This window comes from Helicoverpa armigera, chromosome 9 (assembly GCF_030705265.1).
Source record: "Helicoverpa armigera isolate CAAS_96S chromosome 9, ASM3070526v1, whole genome shotgun sequence".
NCBI classification, from domain to species: Eukaryota; Metazoa; Arthropoda; class Insecta; order Lepidoptera; family Noctuidae; genus Helicoverpa; species Helicoverpa armigera.
Window position 1 is genome coordinate 2,365,864 of NC_087128.1, and position 19,666 is coordinate 2,385,529.

Sequence of the window (19,666 nt, forward strand, 5' to 3'; positions counted from 1 at the left end):
GCAATTGGTTAGCACGTTCCGAGTCTACATCATGTTATGAATTATTACAACTTTCCGTTAGAGCAACTGTTAGTATTGTAATGCAAATTATGTCATAGTGGGCGTGGAAAAATAAATAATGTTTGTGCTAGTTTATTTACTCACCTACTTGCATACTCGCTGTCATCATGTATCATTTTGGTTGTGAAATTGCAGCTGTTTTTCTTAGGTAAAACAAATAGAATTTATATTGTGTGTCGTTGTGTCAAAAGCTTGCGTCAAATCCAAAAGTCCAGTTCGGTTTTGATGCAAATTATATTCGGTGCCTCTAACAAAGTAATGACTGTTGTGATCAGAAGCCATTAATAAAGAAGTCTGACCTTACAGGGGAAAATACAAACAAAGCTTAAGCAGAATAAGGGTGTGGTTCGTGTCACCGTTGTCACCTCTCCCTATAAGGAGAGAAATGGAAGTTAACACGTTGCACACCTACTGACCGACGACCGGTGACCTTTAGACTTAGTGGTGTTGTTTTAATATTCTCTCTTCCATTCCATGTGTTATGGGAATAAAGGCTACCTTAGTTCCGTTAGGATACGCGAGAGTAACTTGCACATTCAAAAAGAAAAGCTGATCAATAAAGAACGCGCTTTCAAAAAGCGAGCAATAGTCAGAGGCATAGATGAGGGGTTGTGGTTCGGAGTTGAAGAACCCCCATTCTGTAACACAGTAAGTATAAAATAGCGGATACAGAAGTCTAGAGACAACTAAGTATTGTTTCTAATAAGGGCAGAAAGAAGTAAGTATGTAGGTATATTCCGTCGATGAGATCAACGTCTTTTAGAGCATTGCGGCTTATATTACCAATCGTCTCATCATACCATCTTTATTTAAGCTGGATTCATATGACACATCCCTCCCTTATACGGCACGGACAAGGTTCAGTTTTTATCTTATTGTTTACAATAAACTTATGATGAGTATTAAAAACACATAACAGTCGAGATAAAGGTATTGGCTGCCATCTGCTGCTTGTGTTTGCGTTCGAATATTTTTAGTAAACGAATTATCCTTAAGTGGCTTTTTATTTGTCGGTCACCCAAGACCTCGGATATTTTGGTAGGTACTTTCGTCATGATTATGAATTTCCTGAGAACGAGAATCACAGGCTTCTTTAGTTTTATCAAAGTTTCCTCGGGATAGACCGATGCCGTGGGCAAGAGCCAGAGTATACATATTTCTTAACCGAACATCGACATTATAATAAAACAGCTACACACAAATTGTTCTCTTAATAACACGCTATTATCTTAATAGCACCCAGAAGTGATTGTAGACCGTGTAAAAATAAATTTGATCCGACAACTAAACACGTTTGTATGATACGGCTACCGTAAGGTCGATCATCGATAGTGAACCTAACTTATTATTACAACGATATGATACGTGTTTCAAGTGTCAGACTTCGCACAGCCTTGTCTGGCTGTCAGAATTAGAAATATAAAACACCTTATCAGTGTTATTGACGGCTAAATGGCACGTACCTGAGTTCAATAGCAACACATTTGGACATAGCCTTTATTGCAGGCTTGTCTGCAAGGATTTTGAATATAATGTAACGCCTACGCTATTTGAAAGGCCCTAGATAAAAAATGTTATGTCAATTGTAAAATGCTGTAGCTTGGCGGATTCCCCGTCGTTCATTCTTCGTATCATTTACAGTAAAATATCAAAGCAGAAACTTCTGTTTGGTCTAGTCCTATTTTTGAAATATGTACGTCCTTATAAGATGATGCATCATCCCTAAGTCATCCTATAGCTGGTAGGTGTAAACTGATATAGTCATATAAATAGTTATTATGTAACCATATACCCATCATCGTATTTTTATGTTATCGCAAGCCATGCCAGACTTCTTCCATAGCGTTTTATAACCTTCCATAAATCTGAATCATCAATATCAGTCGCCATTAATTTGTGAAAAACCATTAAATATGTAGATTATGATCATGAATTCATTACTTCAAAAGTTAATGGATGCTATAGAGATGCAATCATTAGTTTTGATTATCTTTCTAAATATTTATGGTCTCATATCGTCATCTCGAAAGTGCGTGTTAATTAATGGAATGACTATATTCTCACTATTTTATGAAATATGTTACATTTTATTATTTCTGGCGTAAGTGGCCATCACGTTTTTATCAATTATTGTGATTAATGCATACTTATACCTATTTGTATGTTAGTCATTATTTGCGTAAACTTTAAACTACCTATCGTGTAAAATGTAATAAATGCACATATTAAATCCTAGCATCCAAGCGAAGCTATGATTCATAGACAGCCTTGTAATTATTTCCAAAAACCGATACTTATGGGATGTTCTCAAAATTCTCTGGTTTTCCTGTCAACACCCAAATTGCAGCCATTATCTTCTAATATGGTGAAATGGAACACGATAATAAAGTAACAGTAATATCAGCTAATTTTTCAACCACAAAATAACAAAAGTTTATCATAACCGGACTTGTATAATCAACACAACAAAGATTTATAGCAGCTCATCTATAAACTACATCATCAGATTGCGTAGGTTGCTAAATTTCGACATGATTTGATAGTTTCTGATATTCACGTTTGTTTCCAATTCATTCTTGGATATCTTAACTCGGATTTCCTCATGGCTCGGGATTTATTATCACCATTAGAAATTCCCCAATTAATGAGCTATTGTTATCTGGTGAATCACAACAAAGAGGATTGATGGAGTACTTATTGCGACACACTACTGAATTTCCGGTGGCTTTTATAGTTATCTGGCTTTTAACTAAACGGTATAATGTGTCGTATTCAAAACTGAGATATTGGACAAAGACCAGCTTAGTTCCGAAGCAACAATCATCGAAAATATAACCTGTAAAGGTTATGCTAAACGGCGTCTGCTCAGGCGCCACTAGTCAATTGTACTGGTATCGGTGTTTAAATCAATTCACGGTTCAATCGATTCGTGCAAGATCCGAGTATCGACTCATTGAGGGTGCTGCAGACTCTTGAGCAATCGATTTAGAAACAATAGACACGAGTACATCGAAAAGGTTGTCTAACCTGCGAGGCTAATATAATCCTTCACCAAACACGAACCGTAAAGTTCATTTTGACATTTACTTAACACGGCTACCTGTAATGGTACGTTTTCTTCATAGGTTGCCATCGTATAATGTCAGGACAAATTAAGTTGTTCTGGAAACCTTTGCTTGGCTCACATATGGCTGTAAAATATTTCTTCATTGCTTTGTTTGGAACACAGAGTATCGTATCAATTTACATCATTCCATTTATTTATTACTCATAGTGTAATAATACCCGATTACTTCATAATCTCCTCTAGTGCATGTCTATGTTAAACAATGCTCCGGGCCCAGTGGGTTTTGCAACATCTCGATTAGCAGAATTGCCTAGCATTTTAATTAAATTAATTCACATGCAAAACTTGTCATGGCGGCCCACTTTAACAATATCTGCGTGGACACAATAATAATAAACACTTTTAAATGATAATGATTATGAAGCACCTTTTTGGTGCTCACCATTTTTGGGTAAAAACATATTCCCACACGGCACTTACTTATCATTATTTTAATAAAATTCACAGATATTCGATTACGTTAACACTTATTATCGATTGTAAATTGCATATCGATTACTATCGAGAAGTGTTCGGCTCCTGACATGCCTGAAAAGGTTTTAAGAACAGGTGACTGTGAAGTAGGTACTGGTTGATTTTACATCACTTTTATTTTTATTTAGTCGGCCAAGGATTAATAACCAATTCATATCCTTTATTATTGTATTGCTTTTTTATTTGCCAGGTGAATTAATTGTTGTCATTAAGTAATATTTATTAAAACTCATAATTTCCGTCCGAATATAATCGAAGGCGACATTGTTTGTAATTATTTTAATTTATTTTTACGAAATAATTATAAGTCCTGTTGTTCATTTAACCATTTCTAGGTATGTTGTCTCCGAACAACAAATCACTGTTGATATTATTTTTAACTACTATTTGTTATCAGTGACCCAGTAAGATAGAAGAGTTGTCTCGCAAACAGTTTATCTCGTGTATTGGTCTAGTCTATTTTGCGGTCTCGTTCTTGCAAGTTATAATCTCGGAGACGAGACTCGTTCTAAAAAGTCGAGAAGATATTGGCATAATGGTGATAAGATGTTTTATCTTATTTGTCTTGCACTTCTATGGGTTGCACAACTTACTCTGATAGGTAAAAACATAAACAGACAAACTGAGAATCTACTCTTTTCTGGAAAGTCGGGTAAAAATAACAGGATCGTTTGCAGGTAGAATAACAGCTTCTGCGAATTTAAAAATCGATTTAAAAGTTAAGTTCAATAGCATCGTTTGCGGCTTTTTGATTGCAGTATCCAACTTTATATTCCGGTTTTTAATACGTGAATGTTCTTCTAACATCTTATTAAGTCATAAACCACTGTATCTGTATGTTAAGTTTATATCACTCATACAAATCACATTTTGCACCTTGAATTCCTAGAATTGAATACAGCGTGGTGCCAAAAGACTTTGTCGTAATTAATAGTCTGATTGACGATCAGATGTGAGCCAACATTAATAATTCGGCGTCACTTCCATTACATGTTCGACGTTCGTATTGCTTTTTAAGTGTGAAGTGATCTACGAACCCAAACGACTTCTTTAATTACCTCCGGGACTTTACACAAAAGTTTCAATATACTTCAAAGTGTTATTCGTAGTCTATTCTTCAAATAAGACAATCAACCACTCCTTTTACGGAGTAGTTATCGTACGTACGTATTCCGCGAAAGACCCTTCCTGACCTCTCCAATGAATGTGAGTGAGAACGAGAGATTAATGGCCATCGGCCACAGGATCGTAGACAAAAGTACCACGTGCTATATAGTTGTAACTCACGGCTGGGACGAGATCGGCACAACGCGAGCGGGAAGCGTCTATTTTGAATTGTTTACTGCCGTCGCCATTCATGGCTAATAAAGACGTGCGCGGGCGCACCCATTGTGACCGCAACATGGCCGCCAGTTTGAGGGAGGAATGCCCTCTAAGCTCTCCAGGAAAGCGGGCTTGTATAAAGTAATACTTGCCATTGAGAATGTTGCAACATGAAGTTTCAGTATTTTTTGAGAGTAACGGACTAGGTTACTCGTTTTGTACAAAACGGAAAATATTTTATTTGTTACATTAACGGCAAATTCTCAGAAATTTTGTTTAGTTTTTATAATAATGACGTTAACTCGACATACAATTGACATAATGGACAAGTTGACATCTGTTTGACCGAACCAAACTACATGTTAAGAGCTCTGCCTCACTAGGACGCCATGGCGACGTCGCCAGCGGCACAGGTCTGGCTACTTCTGGCCATTGGCGTCCTAATGAGGCAGGGCTCTAAATGTTAGGATATGTGCCCAGAAATGGAAAGAATCCTTAGTGAAAGTATGAAGTTATCATAATGGTCACTAAGCATACTGTTCAAATTTAAAAATAAGTATTAAAAATCTTCGAAAGTTGAAAAACTTCATAATGAGGGTTTTCTAAAATGGCGTCCACGAGGTGGCAGCACCGAGTCGTCAGGTCCAGGTAACTGTCAAAGTGCTTATCTTTACTATGAATAGTGAACGATTTTAGTGTTTTTTTTTTATTTTATAATTAAAGCACTGCATTATTGTTTTACTATTGCGGTTGAGTAAATAAAAAAAACTAAATCATATTGTGTTAACAAATTTTTCAACAAGCTTTTCCTTAGTACCAGTGACTTTTGCACCCTCTCTCTTAGCTCAATTTTTAGTTCGGAAACCTTATTCTGACCGTAGTCCATAATAAAATCAATAACACTTCCAATATAACAGAATTTCAATAAACAATAAGTTCGGCACCTACAATTCCATACTATTTGACAGCTGTTTGGACCAGACGCATACGTGGCGCCACCCGGTGGCAGAAAAAAGAGAAAAAAACCCTCATTCTTGTGCACTAAAGCAAAAAGCTTTTTCCGATACCGGGAATCGAACCCGAGCCTCCTGGGTGAGAGCCAGGTATCCTAGCCACTAGACCATATCGGATCGTGAATATCGGACGCAAATACAAGACTCGTACCTACACATTTCAAATAATAACAAGTTGTTTGCTGATAAGAACACGAATAAAATCAAACCGTGAGTCACTAATAACGTTACTTTAGAAGCAATATCAATGCATGTTCATGCAATGATACCAATCAGTAAAACGATATCACTCTACAACCTAGTTCCACAGAACCATTAAAAGGGTCGCTTGTTCTAATCAAAGGCATCCTCATCTAACAACACAATTGGACTGACCCAAATATCGTTCCCTAAATGGTGCGGTTTGTAGAAATGCTACAGTTTTGCATGAGATCATCGAGGAAGCCGGTATGCTGCTCAATTGTCGCCGGTAAACGTATCCGTTGGTGACTGGCTCACTTCAGGTTTATTTATAGCTTTTATGCCTTCACTTACGGTTATTCATCCGTTTTCAATACGTTTTAAGTTGTTACCAGATGCACTGCTACAGTTCCGTAATTTAAGATAAATTAAACTTATTCATCAATATTAAAGGTTTACGGTGTTTTCAAGAAGATATTCAATGGATGAATAAATTTGCCCAAGACCAGGATAATTGGCGCTTATTCTAAAATCTATGTCCAGCAGTGGACGTCAAAAGAATATCAATTACCTAGGGTAAACCCAATCCGTAAGTAAATAATAGAAAGACTAGAACATTGGCTATAGAAGTTTGTCAAGGGTTCTGTGGTTTCTAGGTACTGATCACCTCAATTATCGCCTAAAATCAAGGTCAAATTTAAGTTTGCCCACTTTTAAAGTCCCACAGAATCTTAAATTCCCACACCTATCAAATGCAAAAAGCTAGTCATGATTTGCTGCCGGCACGCCATAATAAAATAAAACGAAATACAGTATTTTTGACGCGATGAGGAAAATGGGATCAGAAAGCCGATTCTTGGAAGCGAAAAGGTTAGGGACGTTGAAAGAGCTGCGATTATTTACCAAAGATTTACGTATGTTGTCTGTAAGAATTCACCAAGGGCTGATGAAAATAAGCCCTGAAAAAATACTAAGAATTCTTTTTCACTAACGTGGGCAGCATTACGTGGTTCGTAAGTGAGGATGATTGAAATGCGATTGACGTGAAACACGCCACGGTGATAGATTTTAAAAGAATTGTCGGTAGTGTTCAAAACTATTTAAAACAAATCGAAGTCCAAGGACATGGGAATATTTAATTCAGAATCGAAAGGTGCTAAAACGTTATTTTTAAACACCTAGTTGAAACTCAATCGAGTTCTATTAAACAACATGAGCTCTAGTTCACAAAATAATGTTCTTACGGACATTTTGTTTACATTACCTTACAAATATACACTACACATAAACATTAAAACAAACTATCGCTGAGGTAACTTAGTATTATTGGAATGTGTGCGTTTGTTTATTTGTTCCTGGTTCGTTTTCAAGAATTATATATTTGAACATGCTATTTTTATGTAGGTACATGGAGCTGATGAACGTTAAACCGTTGTTCATAGGGAAATCAACTTTGATAGGTGATGTGAAAGTATAGCCTCAATGTTTTATGATCCATTTAGAATTAGTTCCACAGAAACGATAAATCTGCTAGTACCTAATGATCGTCGAGTCGTTAGCAATGAACACGTCATATCATGCATCTACACCTATTTGAATATTGCACGTGGATACCCCGATAAGTATACTTATGCATAATATCAAGTCATCCGACAAGATGAAGAGATTCAGTATACTCCGAAAGATTGCGATTACGTCAAAGAAACGCTGCTAACGATACTTTACGATCAATAATAAAGTCCACAATGAAAACCACGTCAGCGTCGACAGCTGTTCAAAAGTGAAGTAAACCCGTAAATACTGATGTATACTGAGCAATGAATATTCTAGAATACAAATAGGCAGGGCGTCATTGCTGTCTGATTTGCTACTGTTAACGTGAACGATGGGATGTTGACATTCTTCGCATGCCTGTCAACTCGGACGGGTCGCCGAATTACAATCTAATTTGACGCAATTGTTGGTTAATTTTAGATGTATTTTAACTCTTTATTCTTAACATTAAAAATGTACTAGTTTTCTGTTGTATGATAATATTTTAAATATTTCTTATCAATGTGTTCGTTATCACCCGCTCAGGTAGTTTGGCTTGGTTTCAGTAATGTTCATTCAATTTGCTCATTGTTATAATTTTAGCTGTCATTTGTCAAGAAACTTGGTATGAATTGCCAGTAGTGCCAAACGCCAAGTCTTTTGTATTCTGCCTGTAGGTGATTCATCAGTGTATCGTCACATATTTGTTCGAGAAAATTCATCTGATGCAGATTCAATATGGTCATTTTATCATCAAATATCGATAAAGTGGTAAATGCAAGTCATTGGCAAGTCGTGGGTAATTCATAAATTTTACCGCTGTAGGAGGAATCGTTCATACAGCTTTATTTAAATCTGGCTCACCTGCCTAGCGCAATATCGTGGTATATGAGCCATCGCACTGGACACCTGTCCAGGTGGGCGGCATGGCCACGGTCGGCGGAAAATTCTTTGAGCTATGAGCACAAGTATCTTGCGAAATATTTTTTTGAATTAATTCTTGGCCCATCGTAGGCGGACTATGTACTTATTTGGATTATTTTGGAATTGTTATTAGTTATTCAAAGTTAGATTGATTATATTGTCTCTTAAAAAACCCACGTGTATTATGTACACCAAGAAAATATGATGGTGGAAGATTGTAATAAATATGTGTGTATGGACTCCTTACCCCGTTCATTAAGTTGAACAAGCTACAGTCACAATTTGTTTCCGGTCTGACCTGATGCAATCATTAGCTTTGGCATACCACGACGACGTCGTGCAAAATTCTACGACCCCCTGTCTGTATGAATTTATAAATAATCCCGGTACGCCAGTGGCGGCGGCGGTGCGGTAGACCGCGGACGGCGCGGGCGCGCGATCCGCAATGAGCGCCCGCCCTGATCGACTCTTGCGATTCGGCTGTAGCTTCTAGCTAAGTCATAGAAACACCGCGAAGAGTAACATCTCAAGTCGCGTACGTAACGCGTACGTGGCGAACTCACGAGTGACCGACGCGAGTGCAAAATGTGGTTTCAAAAGTGACAGTGTTTAAATATTTGCCATCAGCGTCGTCTATTAACGATAGATGACAGTTTGTTGTAAAGCAAGTGCGAAAATGGTGTTCTGCTAAATAAATACTTTTTATCTTAAACAGGTTCTGAATTTGATGAAATGGAAAAACTTTCAAGAACTTTCTTTTTGCGAAGAGTTTGTTCATCTGGTTCGGTTTGACCGGTCACTGAGATTTTTGCTCCGGTGTCCGCTTGATTAAGCGCAGACATGCCTCATCCAATTTACAGGAGAATAAATTGTCGTTTGTTCGGTGCTCTCAAATCTCATTTCGTATTATTTGCTAAGAAATCTTTTAAAGATATGTCCTTTATACTGCACTTTAACTTGGTGAGATGTCATTTTTGCTTTTTGTCGCAATGAAGATGAATTACTGCGGGTGAATGCATTTGAAATTCTAATTTTATCCTGCTATAGTTCCTTTACAAAAAGACTAGACTGTGTCCACGAATAAAGCGAGACGGCTAAGTATGTCAGTAATGTTAATCCTGAGCAATTGCATTCAAGTATTCATGATGTTTTAAATGAAATGGTTCCAACAAAAAAGGAAGAAAACATTATAAAGCTACTCCAGTATCAATCATGCTGCTTTGTATTGCGTCTGTGTTCGTTCCATTGATTTTTAATAGCTTGAGTATCTAATTTTACTCTGCATTCACGTGGACATGTTATTGTCTTCATTTACGAACACATTGTTGTTCGTTAGTTTATTTCTGAAGCGCACACGTTTCTACATTCACGTAAGAGTTCGGAAGTAACAGTGCTTACTTCGTTCCTATTAATTAAGATTCATTGTTTTGATCGTAAATCAATTGGAGGTATTGTTTCACTTGAAATAACATTGTTGTTCTTATTTTCGCCAAACATCTTGGTTCCTTATAGACTTTCCGTGATTAATTCCTAAGAAAGATCAACACTGTTTTTATAATTATCGTTTCGCAGAACTTGTTTTTAAGTTAATTAAGTAGGTCGTCAACTAGCATTGGGTTCATATGATTGACAGTTTGTGACGGGAGTTTAATTTGTAACACCTGAAGTTTGTATAAACAGCTTCATTTTTAGAGAAAGGTTGAGTTATTATCATGTCTTCTTCGAACTCCTCTTACCATTTGACCGGTGATAAATGATTTTAGGAAACGCTTGTTAAGTTTATTTGTTATACAAAAATCCGTGCCAAGATTAATAAAAGTGTGTTTTTATTTTACGTTTGCTGAAGAAAACTTTCTACAAATGATCCTAATAATTTGTTTCACTTTTAGAATGCAACCCAGCAGTTAATAAAGTGCTGCAAAATATAAAGAAATTATTAGAGACAAACGTGATGAATAATACTTGAATATCTGACAGTGATTTGTAGTGTGAAGACTCTCTTTTGACGACGTTAATGAAAATCACGTTGAGAGAGATGCATGTATCTTTATTTTTTTGAAATACACGATCGCTACCCGACTTACGACATTTGTAGACTTGTTATTATGCTTGTTACAATTTATTACACATCCCGCCTACATCCAAAATTTCGACACCATTAAGCCCATATTGTACTACATCATGTAAAACATGGTGTTTTCGTCCACTATGCTCGTTGCCGTAGGCGTACTACGGGTCATTTGTATCCACTCTTATGACCTTGCGTAACACTTTAACATTATCATTTTCCATGCTACGTGTGTGTCGATCGAGGTCTAGGTTTAATTTTGTATCCATATTTTAATGTATTGCTTTGATATTGTCATATTCGTTACCCACTTATTAAGATACGCTTCAGTGGCTTCAAATAGTAGCCTTGCCTCGTGTACTCAATATTTGTTGTAACTGGATCACATTTCTTTTGTCCTTACCACTTGTAATTGTATACGTTGACTGCATTCCTCGTAACCAGTAATTTAGACCACTCAAGTGTACCAAGTAATTGCCAAAAGATAGTTACGCAAATCTGATTGATGATAAAGATCCGACGCTTGTTCCCGTTACTTCAATTTGGCCACCGTGCTGTCTATTAGTTCGTTCACCTTCGAAACTTATAGTAATTTCTGGTTTGTGTCTTCATATATTTTTTTCCGATACCAATTGATCTGCTCGAGCTTTTGTTCCGCTGTGAGACTAATTAGCTGTCTTGATGACTGCTTATTTAGTTTGAAGAATTATATTTTCAGTGATGTTAACCATTGATCACGTCTCGTTATTTCAAAAAATAATAAAGCAATAGAGTTCTGTGCCGATTCTTCCAGTGCCAGCAAGTCTAGACATGTTTTTGTCAAAGTGTTTTGTGATATAACGAGTGCCCAAATAACACGTCAAAATGATGCAAGGTTTATTGGATTCGCTGTACAAAATTTACACAGGTAAGCATTTCGTTGCCCATTTCAGTTTCTATTTCTAGGTAACTTTATGTATTATTCAATCACCGTCCACGGATATTGATAATGATTTATGACCAACAATATTTCCTAGGTAATAATTGACAAGGCTGGTATATTATGACTCCATTGCACTAAATTGTAGCATTGCGGCCGTACAATACAAATGAGAGTATTATGTGCAGATGACCTCGGACAAATTACAGGCAATTTTAGCATGAATTTACTCAACGAACCGTTGTTTGTGACTTGTGAGTTGCGTAATGTGACCTGGGGCTAATCTACTAGATTAATATTTCGATGCGACGCAACCGACGGATATTTCAATTCTGACATATTCACTTTGACATTTCAATTTGCCGTTCGACGGTGACCGGTTCTACTTTTTTGTGAAGGCGAGTTCATTCTTTACGGTTTAATTAACTGGGCATGGGGTTCGGTCACGAAGGCTTATTATTTTGTAAGGCGGAGGGCGGGGTTAAATGATGAATTAATGTTTAGGCAGTAATTTGCTATATTTTTTGCCGCATTGTTGCTGAATTAATCTTCGTAATGGGTATATTAACCCCGGAGATGAAAGAAATCTTTCATTCTTCTAAGCAGATTACGGTACTTGAGACTACATTTCTCTTTCAAGTGGCGGAAATTAATACAGACGTTTAAAAGTTAATAATTGTTTGTTTGAAGCTCTGGGTATTCTCTGAAGAATGGTGCCACAAAAAACATCATTTTCAAGACTCGAAATGAACATCAAATACAAGTGCCTAAGGTATTGTATTACCGTATTCTGTTAAAAGGTTTCAATAGCCAATTCTATGAAATGACTTATGCCTTCGTTTGACGTTTTAATTTGCGTTTAAATTAAATCTAAATAATTAGCTGACACATTAGTCATCGGAACAGTTTGCTAACTAGCTATAAATGCGAGTAATCGCTACATTGTGTTTATCAATCGCCACGCTGTGGTGTTTGGCAATAGAAATGATTGCAGTTGCACAATCGATAACAGACAACATATGCGTGTGCATGTGCAACGTTGTTTGACCCGCGGCAATGTCAAGTTTACATTTCATTTCTCTGGGTTTCTTTGTCGATTGCATCTTGTTGCACTATAAAGAAGATTGCTATGTCTAATTAATATTCAATCTGTGTACTAGTGACTGATAACTTTAATTTAATACAAAGCTATGCGAAAAGGAATTATCTCATGTATAAAGAATTTAGTTCTAGTTTAAGCTAGAAATATATGGTAGCTCCGTTTTAGTTCCTACAAGATATTAAAATTCTTATAGCAGCGACAAACCTGCCAAAGACAGATAACGGAAGATTTCATAACTCAACATGCGATGCAATCATTTATAACCTTATTTACAATCTGTATCTACGATCGACACATCGCTATATTGTCGGCCTCGACTCAAGAAGTGCACGAGGCACAAACCAGGCCAGTAAAAGCCTGCATGCCTTCCGAGGCCCACATGGTGCATGACTTTGATGGTGTTAGAAGATAATTGAGAGCATGATAACCACATGAACGTGTACGAAACAGATTGAATCGAAATACGAGATTGCTCAAAGCTGTTACACGTTTCCAGAAAGTAACGTGTTTTTACACAATTGTTGAGCTTTAATATGTAATTATTTCCTTAATGCCACTAAAGAACAAAGTTAAGTAACTGCACACTTTATGTCATGCGTACTTATTTTTTAACAGCACAGATATTAAAAACACTTTTATGCCGCATGAACCTTCGGTGCAGTTCCACTAAGAAAAAAAAAACTTGACTTTTATCGTTGTTGACCTAAACAACCGAGGAATTTGCCTCAGATCCTTCCTTAATCTTGAATTCCTCATAAAAGGGGATCAACTCGGCCATAAATGTACCTCTACTATCGTGTTTCAAGAAAATTGTCTACTTTTATTTATTTTGTTCACGAAATTGCTTTACGTGTGTTGATTTTAGCAGCTTTTAACGTTTGATTTTGCGATAGCTTTATCAAATTATAATAGTTTTGAATATCAACAGAGTAACTCGAATGTTATTTGAATTTAGGAAGTTAACTACCACTAATTGGATCCGTGTTTGTCCCCGGAAATGACCTATTCGTGTTAACTATCGAAACAAGCGATTAAAATTGATCAAGTTCTAATCGAGAAACATTAGTTGGCAACCTCTGCAGGTGTGCGGAGTCGTGATCACCTGCAAGGCCGTCTTGATGCTGTACAGAAGGGGCATTGTGTAGCCACAATTAACAAATATAACGATTCCTATCGAGTAGTAGGGGTGTAATAACAAGTATAGTTTACAAAAGAACTAAATGTCAAGACCATATAGCGGTTTGACCTGCAGTCGGTATTAATATCGCGTTTTGTGGTCACTCCTCCGTTCTGCTGAAACCGAGAGGGATATTATTTTAATGAGAATGACATTGAAGCTGAGAATGGGTCTCAGTTGCTAGAATTTTTAAATCACTTTTAACAAGTAGGATATTGTGTGTAGGTGTTGCGGTTGCTTTGTCATTTTGGAAGAACTAAGGCTATTTTTGTATGTATGTGCTTTTTTAAAAGCTTTCAGTATATTCTGTACTTGTTATTTTAAGTATGAAACGTACGTAAAAATTCTGAGAATATGATTATATGAAGACATAAATAAAACGTAAAAACACAAAACTTTCATCGGCTACACATGCGTTCTTTGTTTTGAGAAAGAATTACGGACCATTCCTACCTCAGTGCAATGTCTTAAAATATATTTCTGTGAAATAAATAAGAGTAATCGTGGTGGCCTAGTGGGTAAAGGACCAACCTCTCAAGTATGAGGGCGCGGGTTCGATCCCAGGTCAGGCAAGTACCAATGCAACTTTTCTAAGTTTGTATGTACTTTCTAAGTATATCTTAAACACCATTGGCTGTGTTTCGGATGGCACGTTAAACTGTAGGTCCCGGCTGTCATTGAACATCCTTGGCAGTCGTTACGGGTAGTCAGAAGCCAGTAAGTCTGACACCAGTCTAACCAAGGGGTATCGAATTGCCCGGGTAACTGGGTTGAGGAGGTCAGATAGGCAGTCGCTTCTTGTAAAGCACTGGTACTCAGCTGAATCCGGTTAGACTGGAAGCCGACCCCAACATGATTGGGAAAAGGCTCGGAGGAGGATGATGAAATAAATAAGAGAAAAATTATAATAATGCCATCTATTTATTACAAACGTAATAAACAAGTAACGTAGTAAACGTAACGTAAAAGTGCTGTATCACTCTGAAATATTTTTCAAATCGGTATACTATTTCCTAAGCTCAGAGCGTTTAAACAAACTTCAGCTTAATGAAGTCTCAATTACATTTACAAATGTACCACAAAACCGAGCTCAACTTACAAAGACACCCGTTACAAATGGGACAAAGAGTGTAAAGTATTTCTGTTCCCAGATCCCTTATTTAGCGTGTTTTACGTAACAGTCGCGAGCTTGCCAATAGACGTCAGAACGTACAATGGGGCAACAGCGCGAACTTTAGGGCTTTCGGTCTGTTGTGACATGCGTGACTGATGTTTACGTTCCTATGTACGTACGTGTTTACGTTCCTACATATGTACGTTTGGAAGTGAGTTCATGATTGGGAGAATTGTGTCTGTTTGAATTGGAGTTGAAGCCTAGAAGTATTTGCTTTAGAATTAAGCTTTCTGTATCTTGTCTTCTCAAGAAGAGAAAATGCTGATGGCAGTCCAGTGAGTGAGCAACTCTAGCTATTAGATCAAGCAAAAAGTTTAACAAATGTTTATCAAAACTGGAACTTGGCTTTTGATTTCTTTAAGCTCCGCCGAGTATTTCCTTGTTGATTCGGACACCCTCATCAATATGGCCTGATTCATAAAAAGGTGCTTCCAACGACTTGCTTCGCAAAACATTCACTATTCATCTTAACTATTAAATAATCATGACATTCTATCAACTTATTCTGCGTATGTGATAATATCATATAATGTTTGCTACAAAATCTCACGAACCATGACATTTGGTACTTAACAACATTATCCGCGTTTAACGATAATATTTATTAACTGTTAATCACGAAGGTTAGCGAAACGAAAGACAATAAAGTATTTATCTTAGTATCGAAATCGAAGGCCGAAGTTACTTTCAAGTTAATTCTTATAGGCTTTAATTGTGTATGAAATAATTTATGTATGATGTCAATGCGAACTGGGTCAAATGCCGTATTAAACAGTATTTATTAATAGGAACTGAAATTGAAATAAAACGGCGTTAATAAAAATATCTTTGGGTCTAACCACAAGGAGATTCTCACATTATTTTTAGCATAATAATTTTTTTTAGTTGGTTAAAATACAGCAGCAGTTTGAAGGTAAAATACCTATAGTCTTTTTAAAAATATTATTACAATGAAGTTCCTTATAAGCAATTCCTTTTTATCGCACGTCCACGATATCCTAGCAAACACGAATTTTAAGTCGATAACACTGAACAACTATTTACAACAGATACGATGTTTACCCCACAGAATTATCGATTACTTATCGATGTTGTGTAACAAATGCAGTTATCGATAATCGGATTAAAAGAGGGCGATGCTAAAGGTGCTTATCGAGTGCGCCAAGCAATCGCTGCCTGATTACTTATTTTAAAGAACTTGTCCGGTACATGTATGTATGTTGTCGCTTTTTTCTTGTTTTTAAGCAAAGTGCTGTTTCATGGTTCCAGTTATTTTTTAAAGTGCCTATAATATGGAACATTTTGTATACGCCTTTTTGGTTGTACATCACTTTTCTAACTTTGGTAACTGTTTCAAAATTCATCAGTTTTATTTTTTTAATATTTTGTTTGAAAGCAGTGTTTGAGACTGTTGAAAGAAAACGTATTTGCTTATAGTTATCAGCTTTGCTTCACTCGCTTACCAATTGAAATTATATCAAAAGTATCATTTACAGAACTCGATACTTAATTGAAGTAGACAGTATTAATTACGCGAGGACAGAAATACTACAAATTGTTTAAAGTGAAAGCATGATCTGAATATGTTCATAAAATCGTGGGACATTTACTAATTATTACAGTTATTGAAATATTTACATATCAATGTGAAGTTGAAATCTGATGAAAGTTGATACTGGTTGATGCAAAATATCGGTTTCAAGGATAAATTGATTTTCTTATTTGTTGTCTGAAACGGAACCTGGTTCTAAAATTAAGCTGCTGTCTGAAACGGAACCTGTCTCTAAAATCAACTTAAAGTTACTATTCAAAGTAGTTACAATATTATAAGCCCTAAACTAGTTTAATAGTATTTACACAAAGGAGCAAATTATTAATTTCTTTAAGAAAAGCAATTCCGGTTCTTATCAAACTTATTAGTCGGCAAACTTGTCACGAAGTCAATCTTAAACAAAATGCTTTTTGTGCTTATCTGACGTATGACATATTCACGACTGTTAACAAGAAAAAAGCGATGATAAAAAGGTTAAATACTGTTGTATAGAATGAATAACGATGACTAACTAAAGTAATTAAAAGTCAGTCACCTTTGATATTATTGAATTATGTAACAATAAATTCTCAACCATAAAGCAAGCTGATCTTCTTACATTTGATATCAATTTAAAAACGTATTATAACACAGCGGCTATAGTACCATTTTTGAATCTGGAATGCAACCGTTAAACCGTCCCGCCAAAACCGCTTGAAACCTTACAGTTCCCGCCATATTTGTTCTTTTTTCAAAAATTCCCTTCGCTTCGATGTCAGCGGCCAGTGTAGGCCAGTGCTCCAGTTGTAACAACTTTCGTAACGTTTTGGCGATAAATATCGCTGGCGATCGCTCCAAGCGAGTGCAGCGATGTTCGGTTTGAGCCCAAGGCTTTTAGGGATTCCCGATAAGTATCGATAACGGTTGATATCAATGCAATCGATAAACTGAGTAAGGTATGTAGATCAAGTGCGAATATTTTATGATTATGTTGCCGGTTAATGGTGTTGAAAGGAAATCCGCTTTTATTGCCTAGGTGATTAAGTGGGTTTTTAAATGGCTACAAAAAAGAGGTTATGCAGGTAATCGATGCGCATTACATATTTTATGAGGAAGCTTGCAAGTGGCCTCTTGAATAATTTTATTGACTTAGGTCAATAAACTGAACGACTTAGATTTTACTAATGTTTTATAAGTTTGTATTGTTATAAGAATAAATTAATAATAATCAAAATTATGTAAATATAGCATTTAAAGTGATTTTTAATTAATTCTCAAGTTTTACAAAATCTGTGAGAAAAATCTAGTAGTTATGTAAAACCATTGTGTGAATATTCAGTGATTCATATAAATTATTGTCTTTTTGCACAACTTGTTGCCAATGGCACACTTATTATAATAAACGATGACCTGATTGTATATTAATTAGTGTTTCAACCAGTTTATTGTAGACATTATTGAATCAACACTACATTTTACTGCACTTCACACACATTAAAGATACGACTATCCACTATATTTAAACCTGTAATGAATTCAAGATTCCGGTGATTTCAAACACAAAAATATCTTAGCATCAACTATAGTAGCTGAAGTGAAATCGATCTCTTATTATTAAAAAGGAAAACTGCTTTCTTTCTCGGCTTTCGTGCCCTTAACGATCTGCAGAACTATCGATAAAAAATATACATTCTGATTCTATCCATCACTAGTACGACAGGACGTTTAAGCGCTTTATCAAGACTACTGAACATCAATACATTATATTGAATGCGACGTGTCCTGGCGTTCTCACATTTTTCACTCAACCCGTCACTGTCGCGATTTTGAATATCCCTTAATTAACAGCGGTTCCAGAGACATGTCAGGACTTTAATGGTTGCAGGGTTAAATCAACGTTTTGTCGACTGAATGCATGGTTGTCCTATAGCGATATTGCTTTGATGAATATTTCTTTTACTTTTACTCTACGTTGGGAAAAGGCTAGGACGGCTATGATGAATCATAAATAACTTAAGTACGTCTAGATATCTAATAATTTCATAACTAGAAAACGCAAGCAGACACAAACTTTCAAGGTGTTTAAAAGAGTGGAAAGTTTTATACAGTCGTCTTCTAGGAAAATAACGCGCATTTTTTTACTCGAACACCTACTTGGCACTTGACATCAATATCCAAATATTAATTAAGCTCATACATAATATGAAACTGTATAAAATTGACGAATAAACAATACATACTTTATTACCACTTGAAAATTATTAAAATTACAATATTTGTGATCAATTTATTACCTCATACGTAAGGCTGCGTCCACATCAGCAGCGGGAGCGATTAAAAAGGCTGTTAGAAGTGATCAAAGTGTATCATTATAGGTAGCAGGCAAACAACGTAAACTACTGAACAGAAGAAGCTTTATTGATTTCCAAATAGTTGGAAGACTCCAGAGTGCGCCTTTACTTGTGCAGAAAAAATGAGGTCTCTCGGTAGGAGCCCTTGTGATCAGCACTGTGATTTTATAGACGTAAAGCTTAGACTGAAAGAAGGACAAACAGAATTAAAAATAAAATTACCACGGTCTTTATCCGCTACCGCTCCCGCTCAAGAAATAACCAGCTCCTAACACTACAATTAGAAGATACTTCATCATCATTGACTTTAATTGACATTGACAACTATACAGTTTCAAAATTGTTGGCAAATACCAATCAGTGCTTTTTGTTTAACATCATTAAGTCAAGTGGAAAACTTGGAAACTTGACTTAACCTTAGGCCTATGGGTAATTAATATTTAAAATAATCAAAAAATCTTATGTAAGTACACTATGGTACTTCAAAACAAGGCTATTCTTCGAAGTATTTTGTTGATGGATAATATCTAAAGATCGATCTCAAATTGTGATTTGTTTACACAACTAAGAAGGCAGTAGTATGTGGTATTTCCAGACGAAATCACCTGCCCGTTATATTTTAACCACAATAAAAGCTTAGCAATAAATTAGAAAAAAACTAGAAAGACACCGAATAAATTAGAATACACCGACATCCGACAATCTAGTTA

General features: G+C 36.1%; 1 protein-coding gene and 1 non-coding gene across 2 annotated transcripts in view; one reads left to right on the forward strand and one right to left on the reverse strand.

Annotated features, from left to right (window-relative positions):
• Window positions 1-6,042: 6,042 nt before the first annotated feature.
• Window positions 6,043-6,114, reverse strand: Trnae-cuc (transfer RNA glutamic acid (anticodon CUC)). Its single transcript has one exon. It is a non-coding gene; the product is annotated as a tRNA-Glu (tRNA).
• A 2,884-nt stretch (window positions 6,115-8,998) lies between these two features.
• The window catches only part of LOC110372685 (rho GTPase-activating protein 23), a 288,969-nt gene continuing 278,301 nt past the window's right edge, over window positions 8,999-19,666 (forward strand). The window contains 2 exon segments of the mRNA XM_049839107.2: window positions 8,999-9,349; window positions 11,421-11,609. Of these exon segments, the coding sequence (XP_049695064.2) occupies window positions 11,567-11,609 (43 nt within the window). The 5' untranslated portion in view covers window positions 8,999-9,349; window positions 11,421-11,566.